Here is a 20828-nt window from a genome sequence, read left to right as displayed (position 1 = left end):
GTTCTTCCTTACCGTAGGAGCTGTTGAGGTCGATGTCCAAGAAGACGCTGAACTCCGAGGAGGCCGACACGGGCGGCGTGGAGGGCGTGTTGGGGGAGGTGGGCGCCGAGGCCGCCGCCTCCTGCTCGGCCTCGGTGATCCTGCTGAAGCTGATCTTGCTGGGCTCCTTCTCCAGGGGCAGCGGGTGGCTCCTCAGCGTGCCCGACGTGGAGCCGTGCCTGCCCGTGTTGGGCCGAATCCCGGGGGATTTCAGGGGATACGTTGTTTTCCTGGGCTGGAGACAGGGCAGCTGTTAGCACTGCAAGGTTCCACACTGCAACCTTCCCAACACTGCAACGTTCCAAGCTGCAACATGATCCCAACACTGCCACGTTCCCAACACCGCAACCTTCCCAACACTGCCACGTTCCATACTGCAACATGGTCCCAACACTGCCACGTTCCCAACACTGCAACATTCCCAACACTGCTGTGTTCCACACTACAACCTTCCCAACAATGCAACAACGTTCCATACTGCAACATCGTCCCAACACTGCCTCGTTCCATACTGCAACATGATCCCAACACTGCCACGTTCCCAACACTGCAGCATTCCACACTGCAACCAACGTTCCCAACAATGCAACATTCCATAATGCAACATAGACACAACACTGCCACATTCCCAACACTGCAGTGTTCCACACTGCAACGTTCCCAACAATGCAATGTTCCACACTGTGACATGGTCCCAGCACTGCAACATGGTCCTAACACTGCAGCATTCCACACTGCAACCAACGTTCCCAACAATGCAACATTCCATAATGCAACATAGACACAACACTGCCACATTCCCAACACTGCAGCATTCCACACCACAACATTCCCAACACCGCAGTGTTCCACACTGCAACATTCCCAACACTGCCACGTTCCCAACACTGCAGCATTCCACACCACAACATTCCCAACACCGCAGTGTTCCACACTGCAACATTCCCAACACTGCCACGTTCCCAACACTGCAACATTCCCAACACTGCTGTGTTCCACACTGCAACGTTCCCAACAATGCAACGTTCCATACTGCAACATGCTACCAACACTGCAACGTTCCCAACACTGCAGCATTCCACACTGCAACATTCCACACTGCAATGTTCCCAACAATGCAACAACGTTCCATACTGCAACATGCTACCAACACTGCAACGTTCCCAACACTGCGGCATTCCACACTGCAGCATTCCCAACAATGCAACATTCCATACTGCAACATAGACACTGCCACATTCCCAACACTGCAGTGTTCCACACCACAACATTCCCAACAATGCAATGTTCCATACTGCAACATCGTCCCAACACTGCAACGTTCCCAACACTGCGGCATTCCACACTGCAGCATTCCCAACAATGCAACATTCCATAATGCAACATGGTCCCAACACTGCAGCATTCCACACTGCAACTTCCCAACACTGCAGCATTCCACACTGCAATTCTATCAAAACGGCAACATTCTCAACTCTGCAATATTCCCAACACTGCAACATTCCCAACACTGCAAGGGTTCCAGGCACTGCACATTCCCAACACTGCAATGTTCCACACTTTTTTTTTAAATCTGCAGCATTCCCAACACTGCTGCCATTCCCCACTGCAGCATTCCCAACACCGCAACATTCCCCACTGCAGCATTCCCAACACTGCTGCCATTCCCCACTGCAGCATTCTCCACACTGCTGCCATTCCCCACTGCAGCATTCCCAACACCGCAACATTCCCCACTGCAGCATTCCCAACACTGCTGCCATTCCCCACTGCAGAAATACCAAACACTGCTGCCATTCCCCACTGCAGCATTCCCAACACGGCTGCCATTCCCCACTGCAGCATTGCCAACACTGCTGCCATTCCCCACTGCAGCATTCCCAACACGGCTGCCATTCCCCACTGCAGAAATCCCAAACACTGCTGCCATTCCCCACTGCAGCATTCCCAACACTGCTGCCATTCCCCACTGCAGCATTGCCAACACTGCTGCCATTCCCCACTGCAGCATTCCCAACACTGCTGCCATTCCCCACTGCAGAAATCCCAAACACTGCTGCCATTCCCCACTGCAGCATTGCCAACACTGCTGCCATTCCCCACTGCAGCATTCCCAACACTGCTGCCATTCCCCACTGCAGCATTCCCAAACACTGCTGCCATTCCCCACTGCAGCATTCCCAAGGCTCTGTGGGGTATTTTTGAAGCATTTCTCAAGGAGCAGCACGGGGGTACACCTGATGGGAGGTGCAGTGTTATTTACACAGCAGGAGTTTGCTGGCAAGTTGTGGATGCAGTTGAAGAAATCTTTTTTTTCCCCACAAGCATGAGGAATGAAGAGTCCAGGTTCTGCTGCCAACCAGGACAAAACACTGGGAAAAACAGCCTTGGGAAATAGAAATGGACTTCAAGAGCCCCTCAGAGCTGCAGCAGAGCCCCAGAGCAACACCACAGTCACAGCAAAAGCACAGAGGGTCACCGGCCCTGCACACATCCAGGACCAGGGACACACTTGGAAACACGTTGTCCCTGCCCTCCAGTTTGTCCAGGACAAAATTCCTGCGCCAGGTCACCGTGTGGACAAACCCAGCCTGGTTAGGCCTGGGTGGAATCCAGCACAGATCAAAGCTCAGCCTTGCACAGTGAATTATGTCCCCATCTTTCAGTGGTGTCCAGCACATCACAGCACCCACAACTGGATTTTCCTGAAATTCCAGTAAGATTCTCTCTGGGGAAATCATGAGCTGTAAAGAATTCCTGCCCAGCTGACTGGACTCCTATTTTTAGATGAGATTTTAATAAAAATACTGTCAAAAGCATTTTTGCAACAGCAATTTCTCGTGTTTTCTTGCCACATTTGTAACATCATCTTACTCATTCCTCTAAAAAGAGATGGCAAAAATGATTTATAGCTCTCCCAAAAAATTAGACATGCCTCCAGTTCCTCAGGCAATTACAACATATACATAAAAGTGCTCTAAATTGTGATTTTCATGCTTAAAAAAGAACCCTGAGCTCCAGGAGCTGGGTTTTTTAAACCCAAAATTGCTACTTCCTTTAAATGGAACTGTATTTTCTTCAGCAAAAAGGGTTGCACCTGGTAAGGTCTGCAGTTTTTGCAATAATATCAAATATTCAGAAAAAACAAAAATAGAAATTATCTTAAAGAAAACTTATAATATTATGTATAAAAGTAATACTTTAATTAGTATTAATATAAGCCTTCTTGGTATTGTGAAATGAAAAATATTACTCCACATTTTATCATATGACTGTATGATAAATACAAATTTAACAGCAATATTTCAAGTTTTGGGTGGAAAAAGTGAGTTTTAAAATCAGAGAAAGGTAATATATTTTAATAGTGACAAACATCAGGAGTAGAAGTATTTTTAAGTCAAGTTTAGTTGGAAAATCAGTTCAGGATAAGGAATTCTGAAGAAAGTAGATCCAGCTTATTGAGGTAATTGTGTGTTATTTTAATAGGGGTCAGTGAATTTTAGCTATTTAATTTTAATTACATATTAAATTTAATTAAATATTGCAGGAATTGGACTCGATGATCCCTGTGGTTCCCTTCCAACTCTGATCCCATGAAATGTCAGAAAAACTCACAAATCGAGGTGGTTGCTTGCAGTTCCGAGGTTCAATCTCCAAGGACTTGTTGAACAGATAATCTGTAAACTCTTTTTCTGGTATCTTCCCCATGGGATTGAGATTTTCAAAGAATTTCTGAATGAAACAAGTGGCAAGAATATTTTAAAAATAAGCACACAGAGAAAATTTTAATGAAATACTCTTAATTCAGTGATTCAAAATGTCATTTTTCACCACTTTTGGCTGCTCCTTTGTGTGGTTCTTTGTTGTCTACCACCCACTGCTCCCCCCTCGTTTGATAATCACTATTCATGCAAAATTAGGTCCAGTGCTAGAAGATTATTTGGCATTTTTCCCCCTCCCCAGTCCCCAGAGAGATATTTCATGGCTGCTTACCCGGATTTCTGGCTCAACCCGTAAGCAGTAGGGCTGGTTTTGATACTGCTGAATTTCTCCTGTAATTTCAGCCACTTTTCTCCTCTTACTGAAGTTAATTAATTCTTTCCCTTGTCTTTTAAGGAAGTCAGGATTCCCTTCTTCTGTCTTCAAGATATTTGTTAGGTATATTCCTGATTAAAAAAAATTCAGTTTTAAACCTGCAGCAAACTCAACTTCACAGTGACACCACACAAAAAATTTGATGTCACTTACCAAAAAAAGGCACACAGGGAGGGTTGATTGACTTGAGCTTAGCTAAATACTTCTTAAAATGATCTTGGCTTAATTCTACTGCTTCATCCAAAACTCTTTTTTTCCTTTCCTGGAGTGCCTGAATTGTCAAAATAAAAATAAAAAATAGGGATGGAAATGCTCTCAACAGCATGGTTAGCAAAGGCAAGGCAATTCCCTGGCTCTCTGAGCAAAATTTGGGAATTGAAATGAAGGTTTCAAAGAAGCTTTTGTGGCAATGGTTTGCTCTGGATTACAGCCCCCAACAATTCAGTCATGTGGGTCCTGAAGAAAAGATTCCAGATTACTGAAAACAGATTGTTACTTTAATTTTAAAAATGTGGTCTTCAATAAAAATTAAACATTTGATTTTAACTTCAAGGCCTTGTGCTGCCTTTCAGAGCCATACAAAATTCAAATTATTTTATTCACATTCTTCTTTTTCTGTTTCACTCCAGGGAGGCTTTGCTGCCAATAATGGATTTCACTCCAGAACCTGTGGGACTCAGCTCTGGATTCTTATTTCATTTCCTTTTCTGTGCCCTAAACTCACCTCAAATGTGTGATCCAGCCTGTAGACAGAGACAGAGTTCACAGCACTCACAATCTCCAGAACACCATTGAAATTGTTGAGGTCTTGGAAAACCTGCAGGATTTCTATGATCCTGCTCAGCACAGCCACTCTCTCCTCAAAGTTCTCTGTTTCCACGATGCACCTGATAAAAGATGGCATTTGAGAAACACTGAGAAATAAAACCTGACACTTTCTGAGTTATTAAATCAAATTTTTCCATGAAAACCCATCCAGCATGCAGATTTTGGCTCTCTCTCCAGAATCTCAAGTATGTATTTATGCAATCACATCTTACACATGCTCGAGTTGGAAAGTCAAGGGAGGATTTGCAGAAATAAACCAGCAAACCCCAAGCACATCCAGGTCAAAGTGGCTAATGGCACTGCACTGCACTCACTTCTCAAACCACAGGGTGAGATTTGTCGTGTGACGAATCATTTTCAAGAGATTTGGGGAGTTCATTTCCTTATCTTCCTTCGTCCACACGCTGCCCACGAGCTCAGAAGGCTGCACAGCCCTGGCAATGACAAACAGGAGGCAAAATGCTCAGTACCAAGAAGAACTGTAATTTCTGTCTTTCAATTAAAAGATTATTTCTCCTATTAATCACGACCTGATTTTTCACAAATCCAATCCCACCTCATCTACTACAAACAACAACTTTTTGAGTGCTTGAGTACAGAAGGAAATACATTTTTATCTTAATTGAAATTGGATAATTCTGAAGAAACATTTTCAGATAAGGAAATTACAAAGGAGTGAAATTTTCTGAAAGGCCAAGAAAACAACTTCAAAAGAGTTAAAAACTGAAAACAGAAAGGTGAAGCACTTGCAGCAAGTGGTTGGTTTCAACACAAAACCTCCTGTCACTGAAGCAGGAATGGGATTTTATAATTTGAATTTTGTAAGACTCCTGAATTATCCCCCCTGCATTTCTGTTGTCACAACTCTGATATGGCCATAAAAACTTTTTTTTTCACTCCTTTGCATATTTTAACATAGAGCACACAGCAAAGAAACCCCTTCCTGTAGATTCTGGGAGTCACAGGGCATTTTTGACTGATGGTGTGAATGAGGAGCATTTTTTTGGGTGAAATAATGACAAAAAAGGTGTGAGAGTGCTGGAACCCTGGATGCTGAGAATTTTAGACTTTCTGTGTTGAAAGACACTGACCCCCAAACAAACACAACATTTAACCTGAAGCTGTAGAGAAGGCTCCCAAAATTATACAATAGCACTAAGATTATGAGTGCAGAGTTTAAATAGAAGTGTGTAATATCACATAGCAGAAAATTTGAAGTTTTAAAAGATAAAAATACATATAAGCAAGATAGAAGTTTTAAAGTGGTAGTTAATTCTTCTCCTTCATGAGTTTAAGTAGTATTGTATAATTAGAAAAATTCATGTTTCAATACAAAAATAATTAGTTATTAAGTTAAAAGTAAAAATAATTTAAGTGTCGTTTCTTAATTAAACAGTTTACCCTTAAAAAACCTTGTAGAAAGAGCTAAACAAAGCTAGTGTGTAAATTATTAGTGAAGTACTATAAAACTCAAGACTTGTAACACCATAATGTAAATAAAATAATAAACACTTAAGCCCAAACACAAAAAATACCATCTCAATCACTTTTAATCCCAACCCTAACACAAAAAAAAAAGCGAAAAAATAATTTAAAAAAAGTGTCTTAGGTTGGAAAAGGGGGTGTGTATTCCATTCCTATCTGATGGGGCAGTTCTCTCTGTCCATGGGGCAGTTTTTTCTTTATCTCTCCCACAGCCAATCCTCCCTCCAGGAGCCCCTTAATTTCAAAATTACAACAGTTTGGAGGGAGGGTGTGGCATTCACATTCTCTGCAAAATCCCTTCGCCCAGGATTTCTCTCCTGGGAAGCTGAGAAGCCTCAGAGAAAAAGAAAAACCATTCTTATCTCATTTGCTTCTCCTGTGTTGTGCTCACATGTGGAATGTGGTTGGAGATTGTTTACCCACAGGTGATTGTTTCAGTGGATTGTGCTGAGTTGTTTTCACTCATTGGCCAGTTAGGGCCAAGCTGTGTCGAGACTCTGGAGAGCGTCACGAGTTTTCATTATTATCTTTTTAGCATTGTCTAAGTATCCTTTCTGTATTATCTGGTATAGTTTAGTATAGTATTCTTTAATATAATATAGATCATAAAATAATAAATTAGCCTTCTGAGAACACGGAGTCACATTCACCATTCCTCCCTTCACTGGGGCACCCCGCAAACACAACGTTTTACATTTTCCCTTCCAGGGGACGCTCCTCCCTTCCTGAGCAGCCCCCTGAGTTTCCCAACCCAGCCAGGAGCCAAGCAGAGTGGGGTGGGCGTGCCTGTAGAGGTCGGACTCGAGCAGGGTGAGCTGCCGGGCGATCTCGATGGGGTGCAGCGTCATCAGCTCCAGCGCCTCGCTGTGCCCCACGCGCCACAGGTGCCACTCCAGGGGCGGCGGGGGGCTCTCGAAGGTGATGTTGTGGCTGACCCCGTCTGCCTGCGCCTTCTTCCTCTTGATGATTTTAGCAATGGACTCCACCCACTTCTTCATGGATTTTCCTGCAGAAGAGAAATCATTAAAAAAAGCCCCCCGTACACAAGTTTTTTAATGCTGCTGTAGGTGCGGCTTTCAACTGACAGAGGGTTGCAAGTCCAAGAGAGGGGAAAAGTGCATTGATCTTGCTACAAGTGTTGCTTTTTAATAAATTCATGTTCTTTCATAAATGTTGATGTTATAGAGCAATCTCTGGGGAGAGAATATTTTGAGTTTGTAAATAAATATATTTGGGAACCGGAGCTCAGGCTGGAGGGATTTGGACAAGGGATGGAGGGACAGGCCAGGGGGAAATGGATTCAAACTGCCAGAGGGCAGGGTTAGGTGGGATATTGGGAATTGGGATTCCTGGATGGGAGAGTGGGGAGGCCCTGGCACAGGGTGCCCAGAGAAGCTGTGGATCCTTGGCAGTGCCCAAGGCCAGGCTGGACAGGGTTTGGAGCAGCCTGGGACATTGGGAGGTGTCCCTGCCATGGCAGGGGGGGAACTGGATGGGCTTTAAGCTCCCTTCAACCCAAACCATTTTGGGAACCTCTGATTTTAAAGAACTTTTGATAATTTAGTGAAATCAACTCCCAAAAATTTGAATGTACACTCAGAATTCTGCATTTCTGCATGTAAATTAATCAGCTTTGTATTTCTCTATTTTTTCCTTATGGGTTTTTGCACCTGTATCAGCTGACAAATAAACACATGTGAAACCAGTTCTATTTAACCACATCCTCTGACAGTTTAGGTGTGGAAAAAAAGTGACCCCGTGTCCAGGGTCTTTTAATTGTCTCAGAATTATGTTGCCCAATATAAGACCTGGCACTCTGAAAATGAAAACCTGGAATTGCCAGGATAAGGATTAAACATGCCAACACTGCTGCCCTCCACAGAGGCTGCCAGAAAGATCTAGTTCATAAAGAAGAGATACCAAATGGGCCCAATCTCCTCTTCTAAAAGATTAATGATTTTCAGTTGGAACTTTATACAAATAGGAAAAATTAGAATGGAAAAACTCAGTAACCTAAAGAGAAGGAATTCTCTGTGGAGAAGGGGAAGGTGACAGCCTGAATTACAGAGTCAGGCAAGGATGACCATCCTGTCCAGAAGGAAATATATTTGAAGTGTTATTATCCTAATTCTTGAAATCATTTTTAGGAGCTGCTTAGGCTGCAGGCCAAAGCTTCCTCATGTAAAGGGGAGACTCATAAACAGCTCAATTAACGGCATTAAAATTACTCATGTGTGTACAGGGATTCTCAGGCCTAAAATCCACCAGGATCAGACTGGGAAGTTGTACAAAACATAGAAAGGGAGCAGAACCCCCCCTTACTGCACCTCTGACACTGGAAATGAAGGTCTCCAGCCTCTCCAGCAGCTCCAGATCCCTCTCAAAATCATAAAAATGGTGCTCGACCCAGTGCCGGAAAACATTCAATATTCTGAGGAAAGAGGAAAAAATATTAAGTTTCTCTTAAAGAACTTACATGGCTTATCCCATAAAAATGAACCACAATCCCACAAAACTCAAGTTCCAGATTCATGTAGTTGGTGACTCTCAAAAAACACATGGACAAAGGAGCAGAGCAAAGACTGAGCTTGGCAGGGGTTTAAAACCAAATTTATAGGTTTTAAAGAATAGTTTTAGCATAAATATAGCTTGGTGCTGTTTTCAAATCTAATATAAAAATGCTAATATTGAGATGGTTTCAGAAGAGGAAGAAACTTAGTAAAATCAGATAAAATTGGTATTTCTAATTTTCCTTGCAACTCCTTTTTTTTCTTGGTGTGGATGAAAAAGCTAATTAGGATCTCCCACTCATTAAGAAGCAAATTTGTCATTCTTTCTTTTCTACACACCAATTTCAGCTTCTAAGTTGTTGTTATTGCCCTGCTTATACAATTTTTAATGACCCAAAAGGCCTGATTAGATCCAGTACATACTTTAAGGATAACACTAAACTTCCTCTTGATTTTTCTCTACTTTTTCTTAGACAAATCACTATTAAATCAGTCTCTAAAAGTGAACTCCAGCTGCTTTTCAGCCTTCTGCACTCAGGATAAATCAGAATAAAAAACTGGTTTGTCTCTTCTTCAGGTAAACAAGCTGAGCTCACACCTTCAACACTTTGATTTATCCAGGTGCAATTTATCAGCCCTACATTGAGGACAAATGAAGGACACATGGAAAATTCCTGAACTCTCCTCTTCCCAGTGTGCAAGGTAAAAAATAAGGTTTATCCCATAAAAGAATTGCTGCCCAAACAGATCATTCAGGCTGGAAATCAATGCCACATTCCAAGAGGCAAAGTTTTAATCCAAGTTTCATGTAACAGGATCTTATCTAATCCATCTCTGCCCTTGAGATCCCGTGGTGAAAACTCTGGGAAAGCCAGAGAGTGTTTGGATCTGCTGACTGCACTTCCAGCTGAGCTCCTCCTCGTTCCCATCCCCTCACAGTTGTGTCCAAGCCCTTTCCCTGCCTGGGCACTGCATTTTCTACAAGATGGAGAGTGCAGGGAAGCAGGGAAGGAAGGGATAAACACCTTCAATTCTCCACCTTCTTCCCAAACTGCAGTCTCTGAAGCAGAGGTCAATGCTGTTAACAACACTGGAATGCACAAAGTGCTGAGTTTATCCACCAACAGCTCACAGTCACTCATTTGCAGCTGTAAAACAGCTTCAAGCTACTGGAAATACACAGCAAGGATCAGAAACAGCTCCCAGCAAACAGCAAAACCAGGGAAAGCACGAGCTGAGAGGCAGCTCTCCCAGGAACTGATAACTGTGGAGACTTCTGGTGCTGCTGAACCCCCAGGAGCTGATAAAGTGGGAACACCAAGGGCCTGATAAGCTGCCCAAGGCCAGCAGCATGCAGGGGAATCAAGGTTACACTGAGGTTGTGTGCCTTGGATCATGTTCAAGAAGGTGGTGGCAGCTCTGTGTCGAGGAAAACTACAGGGTTACCCACAGAATTATCTTTTTAATCTTTTTTATATATATATGTATGTGCACATGGGTGTCTGATAAAAATGGGACCCCTGAGTGACTTTCTGAACACCTTGGATGTACTGGCATGCCAGTGTGTCCCTTTGAGTCAACTGCTGTTGCTCCAACAGAAATGTGTGGTAGCAGAGTAACTGAGGGTTCTCTGTGTGTGTAATTAATAGTAATAATTACTATTAGTAAAATTAATGTGCTGTTAATAGGAACATCTTGATGTTACTCATCAGTGTAATGACTGAAAGTTGCTCAAGCAAACACTGCTTGTGATCTGTGTCTCCTCCTGTCTCGATCCCCAATCAGGGCAACAATTACTTTCATTCATGCTAGAAACGCTTAATTGTTCCCCAAATTAGCTTGGTCAGCAAGACCTTGAAGATTCCCTGCAGCCCACTGCAATGTGCAGCACAGACAAGAGTCTCCCTGTCTGTGAGCAAACCCATCCACGGGGCTGGGAAAGGGAGTGAAACACCAGCAGGGCTGGAAAACTGGGAACAGAGGAATTATCTTCCCAGGGCCTGGGAACAAGGAATGCTTTGAGAGCGTGGCCAGCCCCGCTCTGAGCTCCACATCCCTCAGCCACAGGCGCCGTGGGTGGGGATCCCAGCTGGGCCAGCTCCAGCTCCGGCAGTTGCTGGGATAATCAGGACACCATTTGGGATATTATGCTGGCAGCCGTGGCTCGAGTCTGCAGCAGGGATTAGAGCGTGCAGGGGCTGTGGCAGCAGGGCAGCCCAGGCTGGCAGTGCCAGGGCAGGGCTGGGGGCACACCCACCTGAGCTGCACGGGCTGCACGTACTCCTTGCGGAAGCGCTTCAGGTCGGCGCCGATGGGCTGCTCGCCCTTCTCCATGGCCTGCCTGTCTGCCTCCGTGGGCTCGGGCTCAGGGATCTCAAACCTGGGGGAAACACCACACAGGGATGGGAACAGGGCAGGACACAACCCCTCCGTGCACACGGTGCAGTTCAGAGAAATGTTATTTACAGAAATTCAGAGTGGGGAGAAGCAGGTGCTTCTCTGCCGTCCGGTTTGCCCGGAATTCCCTCCTCCCCAGCTCCACACCCTGCTAATTCTCTGCTTCTCTGCTCATCACACCATGTCTAGACTGGGATAGAAGGTTTTTAAGGATCTGCTGGCATGATTAAGGGAAGATTAGATGAGAGCTTAAGAGCAGCTTTACCACGCTGCATTAAAATGCTGTTTACCTTAATTCTGTGCCTTCAAACAAACTGCCTGGAACATTTCTGTCCTTATTTCCATCGTGCACTCAACTCTCTCATGAGCAAATTCAGCAGTTCACAGCATCACCACCCACAGCCCAGGCACACCAGGTGCTCCAGCTCCTACCTCATTCAGGTAACTCATTTTAACTGGGAAAAGGAAGCTTGCACTGAAAACCTGGATCGTTGTTTTAAAGTTCCTGGTTTATAAACTTCACTAGAACACTGAAATTTGACACTGGGATCCTGAGCAGGAAAGGAGCACTTGGAATCTCTGATTTTTGTGGGTCCCTTCCAACTTGGGATGTTCTATGATTCCAAATATACAAAACTCATCAGAAACTGGGGTGACAGGACAAGGGGAAAGGCTTCAAACTGACAGAGAGGAGGCTTAGATGGGCTTTGAGGAAGAAATTCCTGGCTGTGAGGGTGGGGAGGCCCTGGAATAGAATTCTCAGAGAAACTGTGACTGCTCCAACCCTGGAAGAATCCAAGGCCAGGTTGGGAAGGGCTTGGAGCAGCCTGGGATAGTGCAAGTGTCCCTGCTCATGGATGGGGTTTTAAGGTCCTTTCTCAAACCATCCTGGGATTTTATTCTGTGATTCCAAACCTTTTCCATGCCTTCAGAAAGGGGGATCACTGCTCACCTTTCTATCAGCAGACTCAGCAGCTCCTGGGGCTTGCAAAAGGAGCGGTAGGTGGTCAGGAAAGTCCGGACAAAATTGGGATCTGTAAGGATTGAGTAAGGAAATGACAGCAGTGGGTTTTATCCAGTTGCAAAAGATCAGAAATAAAATACAAAGAGAAAGTTCAATGTGCAGAAAAGACACTGAGGTTGTAAGGCAAGCATCTGTATTTGAAAAACACCAGAAATGACAGGGCTTGGGAAATTTTCACTCAATTATTCAGTGCATTTCCCTGAAAAATAGTGAACTGCACATCCAGTATTCTTTTAAAACCTCTGTCTCAGCCTCCCCTGAGGAATGACCCTCTCTGATCAGCTATTGGGGAAATTTAACAAGTGAGACCCAGCGTTTTCCTTGGCATCAGCACTTCATGGAACTCCTTCCAGCTTTCACTTCTGAGCCTTCCAGACACTGAAAGGCTGAAAAATGCTGATGGTGACTGGCATCACTTCAACCCAGATACTTCCCAGAGTGGTGGACTGAATGTAATAAATATAAAAAATACGGTATATATAATAAATATAATCTTCAACCCAGATACTTCACAAAGTGGAGGACTGAATGTAATAAATATAAAAAATACAGCAAAATAAAAAATTAAAAAAATATATAACCTTCAACCCAGATATTTCACAAAGTAGTGGGCTGAATGTAATAAATATAAAAAATACAGTAAATATAATAAATATAACCTCCAACACAGATACTTCACAGAGTGGTGGGCTGAATGTAATAAATATAAAAAATACAGCTAAATAAAAAATAAAATAAAATAAATTTTAAAATTAAAATAAATATAATAAATATAACCTTCAACTCAGATACTTCACAGAGTGGTAGGCTGAATATAATAAATATTAAAAATACAGTAAATATACTAAATATAACCTTCAACCAAGATACTTCACAAAGTGGTGGACTGAATATAATAAATATAAAAAATACAGCTAAATTAAAAAAAAATAAAATAAAGAAAATAAATATAATAAATATAACCTTCAACTCATATACTTCACAGAGTGGCAGGCTGAATGTAATAAATATAAAAAATACAGCAAGATAAAATAAATAATGAAATAAAAAAGAAAATTAAAATAAATATAATAAATATAATCTTCAACTCAGATACTTCACAGAGTGGTAGCTGAATACAATAAATATAAAAAATACAGCAAAAAACCCAAAAACCAAAAAAAAAAAACCCCAAAATGTTCAACTCTTTTCTTCCTTCACAGAGCCTCAGCTGTAACAGCTCCATTGCTTTGACCATGATGAAACATGGAAACATATTTTTGTGGTTTTTTTAGGGGACGAAAGGTTTGCATACCCAGAATTTTCTTACAGCTTTGCCTGCAAAGCCAGGTGACTTAATGACGTATTTTTACTCCCTGCAGATGTTATTTTACATTTCATTACAAGCAGAAAAAACCCTAAAGATAAAAGCATTACAAAACAAAGCTCGGGATACCTGCATACATATGGTAGGTCAGCCTCTCGATGAGCTTCACCACCGTGCCCCCTTTGATGATGGGAATCCCATTCCTGCTCTGCAAGTTGTCCTCAAAAACGATGTTCTCCTCGGAGTCCTCCACCACGAAGCGGTAGACGCTGGGGCTGGGCAGCCTCAGGGGCTGCTCGTTCTCCTCCTGCAGCAGCACCGAGTCCAGCATCCTGTCCAGGGTGCTGCGGTACTGCAGCGAGATCAGCGCCGCCATCCACGTGCTCTTCTCCTCGGCCGACCTGGCGGCGAACAGGACGCTGCTGTCGTCCTTGGACACCAGCTCGAAGGCGTGCTTGTACTCTGCGGTGTCCTCCTTGTCCACCACCTGCATCTTCCTCATGACGATCTTCTCCTTGAGCCTGTACTCGGCGCTGCTGTAGCCGGGCAGCCGCGACTGCCCGTGGTTGGTTTTGCAGCTGATGAGCAAACCGTCGAAGAGGAAGATGTGGCGCTCGTGCTTGGCCCCGATTTTGGTCAGCCCTCCTTCCATGATGAACTCGTTGCAGCACTGCCCGATGTCTTTGCCCTCCCAGCCGTCGATGTTTTTCTGGATTTCGTTCATTTTCTTGATGGCCAAGTGTTTGCTTCTGATCTGCCGGTGATAGAAGCGACACACCGGCTCCCTGCAAGGGGGGACAGAAAAGGTCACAATGGGCACCTTCCAGATTTGCCATCCCAAGAGACTAAAAATAATCAACTGAATTAATTGCTTAAATAATTATTTTTTTCCCTCAAAATGCCCTAATCAAGTTCCAAATAAGCCACATGCACTGCTTTGGCTGGGCAGGAGTAGAATATTGTCCTGGGTTGTAAGATGTGGACACACCGGCTCCCTGCAAGGGGGGACAGAAAAGGTCACAATGGGCACCTTCCAGATTTGCCATCCCAAGAGACTAAAATAATCAACTGAACTAATTGCTAAAATCGTGATTTTTTGCCCTCAAAATGCCCTAATCAAGTTCCAAATAAGCCACATGCACTGCTTTGGCTGGGCAGGAGTAGAATATTGTCCTGGGTTGTAAGATGTGGTTTAGGGGTGTGTGTTCTGTCCCATCTGTCAGAGCTGGGCAGTTCTCTCTGTCCATGGGGCAGTTTTTTCTTTATCTCTCCCACAGCCAATCCTCCCTCCAGGAGATCTCTGCTGTCCATGGCCACTGAGTGTCCCTGCAGGGCTGATCGAGCAGGAGTTTACATTTTCCAATTCAGGAGAGACTCCTCCCTTCCCTAACACACACCTGTCTTTTCAAACCAAGACAAATATTCACATTATTCTTACAAGTGGGTAAGATTTTGAGCTGCTGCTCCATCTACAAAGAAAACTGGCAACAAGACATGCCTTGAAAAGGAAATACAGAGATTTTCTAGCAGGAGAAGGGGAGTGCTCTCCCTCCCTGGCAGCTTACCCAGGCCGGCGCCGCGGGGAGTGCTTGCTGTAAATGCGCTCCATGCTGCACTGCAGGTTCAGCAGGGCAGTGATGGCCTGCTTCAGGCACTCCCTGTCCTCTTCATCCTCACTGCATTCCTGCAATTGCTGGCACACAACAAACATTGATTTCTTTTTAGAGTTGCCTCATTTCTAGCAGGGTAAGAAGACTGAAAGATCTTCTCACGTGGTGTTATCAGCAGCACTCGGTGAAATTTTGGTGATTTCAAGTCTGACTTTTTACAGAGCCCCAACTCAAAGTAGATGTGCATGAAATTAAATATATTTGTCAGAGGTTCAGGAAAAATCACTGGATATTCACCAAGTTTAGAAACCTCTACCCTTTAATTACCCACGCTTTGCCCTTTAATGTTAATTGTCAGGTGTTATTTTGCCTGTTGCCTCATCAACAATCTCCTTTTTCAAACTGGTTTGATTCAAGAGTTTCAAGGTTTGAAATAGCCAAGGATTCAGAGCTGGTTTATGGAACTCTGTCTGGCTTCCTTCCATGAGTCCACCTCAACAATTCAAACTTAAGACAAGAAGGAGCAAGATTCTTTGCTTCTTCTCATCCTGAATTCTGCCACCTTCTGCAAACTCAAGAATTTTGCACAGAGCAAACAGTGAAAGCAAGTCTGAAATTCAAGATTTGCTACTACAGAAAAATGTAAAGACAGTGAGAACAAATGTATTGCCTTTGTATAAAGGCTAAATCCATCTCCAGCACTCAGCAGAAACTTCCTGAATTAGGGAATTCCACAGATTTTCATATAATCTCTTTTCATATAATTATATAATTCATATAATCATCCACCTGGTAGCAACATACTTTGAGCAAAACCTAAAAGTTCTTCTTTTTGGTTCTTTGAGGTGGTACCTAAAAAATCTGAAAAATCTGAAAAAATAAAAGATTTTTCTTTTTAGCCCTTTTCACATCCAAGATCATCTGAACTGCCCAGGGCAGGGGCTGGAATGTGATGGATTTTAAGGTCCCTTCCAACACAAACCAGTCTGGGATTCTGTGAATTTTTTAAAGGAAAACTCAAGCTCATAAACTGATGGGCAAAATTATGACAACTCGCCATGCAGTTTGGGATAAACTGTGTTTCACCTCCAGACTTGTACAGAAGTTTTCCTTACACTGACTGGCATGGCAGAATCCTTCTTTTCCTTTCCCCACTACATTCCCTCAGCTGGGATCCCTCAGTTTATTCTAAAACGAACTGAGAAAACAGGATTTGTTTAAATGACTGAATTTTTAGTTTTCCATGCCCAAACAACCTCCATATTCAAGAAAGGAAGAGTTTTGTGGCTCAACATTTCTGGGAAGCTGAGGAAGGCACAGGGAAAGGAAAAATCAGTTGTCTACCTCTAGAAATTCTACTTTTCCTTGCTGCCAGCCATGGAAATGCAAAGAACATGGAAAGGGTGTGAAATGCAGAATCATGAAGGTGAGAGATAATTTCAGCTGAGGGATAACTTCAGATGTTGCTGGATGAATCATGAGCAGCAGCCAGGGATAATCCTGTGCCTGTGGGAAGGAAGGATTCCACCAGGACCTTGAGCCCTTTGCTCAGCAAGAGGAGGCTCTGATGCAGACCCTGAAGGGCTTTCCACCAAGGAGGAAAAGTTCTACAGCTTGAAAGAATTTTCAGGCTTCTCACGCTTTAATTTTATTCATTTCAGTTTAGCTGTTTTGCAAAAAAAGCAAATATTTAGGGCTGTGTTTGTGTAAATCATTATTTTATCCACCTCCCAGTTCAGAAGGGGTTTTTGGTAACTTTCTCAAGCAGTAAAAGTCTCAATCTGAGCTTTTCTCCCTGCTGAATCTGTGAAAATGTGAGTGCTTTGTTGCTTTTTTGCTTTCATTTTGGTCTTCTTCAGCCATAATCCCTATAGGCAAATGCAATGGTAACAGAGAAGTTTTTAATGTTATGTATTAATAACAGTTCTATTATTATTATTATATTGTACATATTACATAATTATATAAATAACAGTTTTTAATGTTATATATTGTATTAATATAAATATGTTATGTAATTAATATAACATGTAATAATAATGTAATATAAGAGTATATTATTGTAATAATATATTGGAATTGTTGAATAAATACATTTTTATCCCCAAAACCTCTCTGTTTTCTATAAATCCCTGCTGTAAATTCAGGATTTTTTCAAAGTACAATATAAAACGCAAATTAGAAACCTGTAACTAATGGGACCACAACAAAATACTCTGGACTGACCATTTCTCCAGGGTGATATTTCAGATTTCTGTTCTGTGCTCACAAGGCTGTGAGACAGCCAAGTGTCAGATTCTACTCAGAAATCTCATACACTGTGGATAAAGGTCAAATTTAAATGTTTTCACTGTTAAAATTACCATCTTCCATGCTGTATGATCCTTTAAAATAAATAAAAACACAACAAAATGATTTTGCCAGGCTTCATTTATCAAAAACAGGAGAAAAACTCTGCTCTTTAGGGCACCTGTGGTAATGTTTCCCTAAAAAGGGGAAAACCACAATATATTTTACACTTGTAAAACCAGCTCCAGGCTCAGAATCCCCCAGAGCTGTGGCAGCACGTGATTTAATCCTTAAATTTCATCCTTAAATTTCATCCTGATGCACGTTCCCAGCTCTGAGACACAACAGGGCATTAATTAGCCTGACCTGCAGCACCAGGCAGGTCCCTGCCCAATTCTGGCTTTTCAACCTGGAAGATTTCACAATTTCCACAGAATTATCCCATGCAGGTGATGATCAAGGAGAGGGAAGTTCCATTATTTTGAAACGGACATTTCTGATAAAGAAATTTTCCCTGATATCCAATTTAAACCTCCCCTGGCAGAGCTTGACTCTCCTGTCTCCCACCCTCCTGTCAGGAAGTTGTAAAAAAATTTTAATTGTTTGGGTTTTATAAAGTTTCTTTGAGCAGTTTTCTAAACTGACTATCACTAGAAATGCTTAATAGTTGAAAATGTACTGCAATCACACATATTTAAGTGTATTGGAAGGTGTCCCTGTCCATGGCAGAGGAACCAGATGATTTTTAAGGTCCCTTCCAACCCAAACCATTCTGCAATTTCAACTTTTCTGCAAAATGTTGGCAATCCATTCATTGGGGATAGGTAAAAAAAATTATCCCTTGTTTTTACTTATTTAAATCAGGATATGCAAAAAATCACAGCAAACATGAGGAAAACAAGAGTGAAATTAAGTAGAAATAAAAAAAAAGGAGCTTGTGTTAAATATTGATTACAGACCTGGTATTAACACAACTCCTAGAAATATTTAGGCTGGATTATAGATAAATTCTATTTTTCCCCTTCATACAAGTAAATCCCTTAAAACACAAAGGAAATCCCTGTACTGACCTGCACAGCATCAGGTTTTACACTGAGAACCTCCAAGAGTAATTTCTGTGCTATTTCCAAATGTCAGCTGTAGCCACAGGGTGTTTTACCCATTTAATTGAAGTTCATCCCTGTTAGTTAATAATTCATCTACCCTTAAAGCATTACAAACCTTCCCCACACAACGGGGCAAACAGAACCTTTTTTACATTATCCTCAGCTAATTCCAGCTAGGACTCAGGACAAGTGGTTGAATATTAAGAATGGATTATTCTGAAATAATAAACTGAGCTGCAGCTGAGTGTGAGCTGAGACTGAGAATTCAGACTGAATCCTGCTTAGCTTCTGAATGGACAAAAAATTCAGAACTCACAGAAAGAAGAAAATAGATTTGTGTATTAAATTTTAAACTATATTAGAACTCAGGTTCAATAAGGATTTGTTTAATAAAATGTAGTTTAAATGTTCATAAGAGAGCAACAGATGCTTTTTAAGATTTTTAATATGTTTTTACTTTTCAGAAACCAAGTAACAGTGTCAAATAATTTTAATTTTCAGAGGGAGTAAGTAAAATATAACCAGCTATTTAAAAGCTCAGTTTTTCCACATTACTAATTATTTTCAGTCAGAAATGAGAGTGTGGCTCCATTTACCTGCAGCAACTCAAAGTAGTGCAAGCAGTGATAGACTGGGATCAGCATGAGGCGAGGCAGGACATACTGGACAGCCTCCTTAAATCCTTCAGCTGTGGACTGGAAAGGAAGAAAACAGGATTATTTACACTGAAATACTCAGAATATTCACTGTGCTCCCATCATGTCCAATATCCCACAGAAACATGGAGGCCTCATTCTGTTGTACTGCACTAAATAGTTTATTCAGTTGTTGTTTTGCACTGGGTGATTAGAGATTCTCATTGGGTACTGAAGAAATCAGTATCACCCTCAGAAACTGAGAATCACTGGTTTATCACTTAAAAAAATGAGAAATATTTTCCATTCCCAGAAGTTACTAAGGCAGTAATTCAGGGTGTGAGATGAGAAGAGATTTTTCCAACCAGTGGTGAAATTCCTGCCACCTTCCATCTGAGGAGAAACTGAATTACCTCAGGGACAGAAAGGAGGCCAGATTCACCACCTGACTGAAATATCAACTTAATCTGGAATAAAAGAATTCAATTCCAGCTTTGAGCTTTAAATTTTGGAGGGCAGGAGGCCAAGAGCCTTCCTTAAGGAATACTGAAGAGTGAGATGATCCAGCTCAGCAAGGAGCTGCAGAGGAAACACCCCTGAAGGAAGGGCTCAGAGGGATCTCGCCCTGCAGAGATGTCCCAGTACCACTAAACTGGGCTTAACTGGGAGCACCAGTGCTCCATCACCTGCTCAGCAGCTTCTCTAAGGGCATTTCTGAACACCAAGCCAGCCTGAGCAGCATTTTTAATTAATAAATCTGCTACCAAGGCAGAAAGAAGCAATAAACCAATAAAAGAATCACAGATATCCTGCTGGCCAGCAGTGACTAAGGAATTACTGCAGAATTATTCCAGAAAAAGAAGCAGTCACAGCCTCAGGGCTGAAGGAGGCCTTGGATATGCACAGGAGAAAATGAAAATATGGTGTTTGTGTGCCTGTGCTTGGCTTTAAAAGGTAAAATCAAAGTGGCAGTGTGAGAATTCACCCTCTGTTCTCATTCAGGACGTGAGGAGGAAAAAACCTGCAGAACACCCATGGTTGGGTGAGAGCTGTGCCCTGTTCTTACAGCAAGAGGCAAAGTCAAAATATCCCACTCTGAAGGAGGGAAAGGATCTTGAGGATTTCTTCCTTAGTTGGAAGCAAAGAATTACTGACAGAATTCCAACCTTTGAAATGTGAGAATTAAAGCCACTCAGTATTTCTCATTTGCACTCACCTGGAAATGGAGAGCCACAGCAGGTTTGGCCATTAAGTTGTTAAAATGCTCATGAAATTGTGGAGAGAGAATATCCTGGGACAAGGTTTCATATGGATCAAAGGCTTGCTCCTAAATAAAAACAGAATTAAGCAGAAGTGAAGGATCCAAGCTATTTCTGTGCCAGCTGCTACAATAATTTCCTTTAATAAACTGATGGAACTTCTCAAGAAAATATTGATTTTACAAAATAAATACTGAGTAAACCACAACTTTATTTCACTTCCAGCTTTTAAATGCCCATAATTT

General features: G+C 42.4%; 1 protein-coding gene across 1 annotated transcript in view; it reads right to left on the bottom strand.

Annotated features, from left to right (window-relative positions):
• The window catches only part of SOS2 (SOS Ras/Rho guanine nucleotide exchange factor 2), a 47536-nt gene that overhangs the window by 4197 nt on the left and 22511 nt on the right, over positions 1-20828 (bottom strand). The window contains exons 7-20 of the mRNA XM_039698100.1: positions 20541-20651; positions 19286-19384; positions 15250-15377; positions 13814-14469; positions 12307-12388; positions 11215-11337; positions 8775-8878; positions 7234-7453; positions 5277-5396; positions 4859-5021; positions 4288-4405; positions 4033-4205; positions 3655-3771; positions 13-274 (exon numbers count right to left, since the gene is read on the bottom strand). Of these exons, the coding sequence (XP_039554034.1) occupies positions 13-274; positions 3655-3771; positions 4033-4205; positions 4288-4405; positions 4859-5021; positions 5277-5396; positions 7234-7453; positions 8775-8878; positions 11215-11337; positions 12307-12388; positions 13814-14469; positions 15250-15377; positions 19286-19384; positions 20541-20651 (2476 nt within the window). The remainder of the gene's footprint in view (positions 1-12; positions 275-3654; positions 3772-4032; positions 4206-4287; positions 4406-4858; positions 5022-5276; positions 5397-7233; positions 7454-8774; positions 8879-11214; positions 11338-12306; positions 12389-13813; positions 14470-15249; positions 15378-19285; positions 19385-20540; positions 20652-20828) is intronic.

Source organism: Passer montanus, unplaced genomic scaffold (genome assembly GCF_014805655.1).
Source record: "Passer montanus isolate IOZ18808 unplaced genomic scaffold, ASM1480565v1 scaffold120, whole genome shotgun sequence".
NCBI classification, from domain to species: domain Eukaryota; kingdom Metazoa; phylum Chordata; class Aves; order Passeriformes; family Passeridae; genus Passer; species Passer montanus.
Note: the sequence above shows the minus strand (reverse complement) of the source record. Positions and strands in the feature narration are given on the sequence as shown.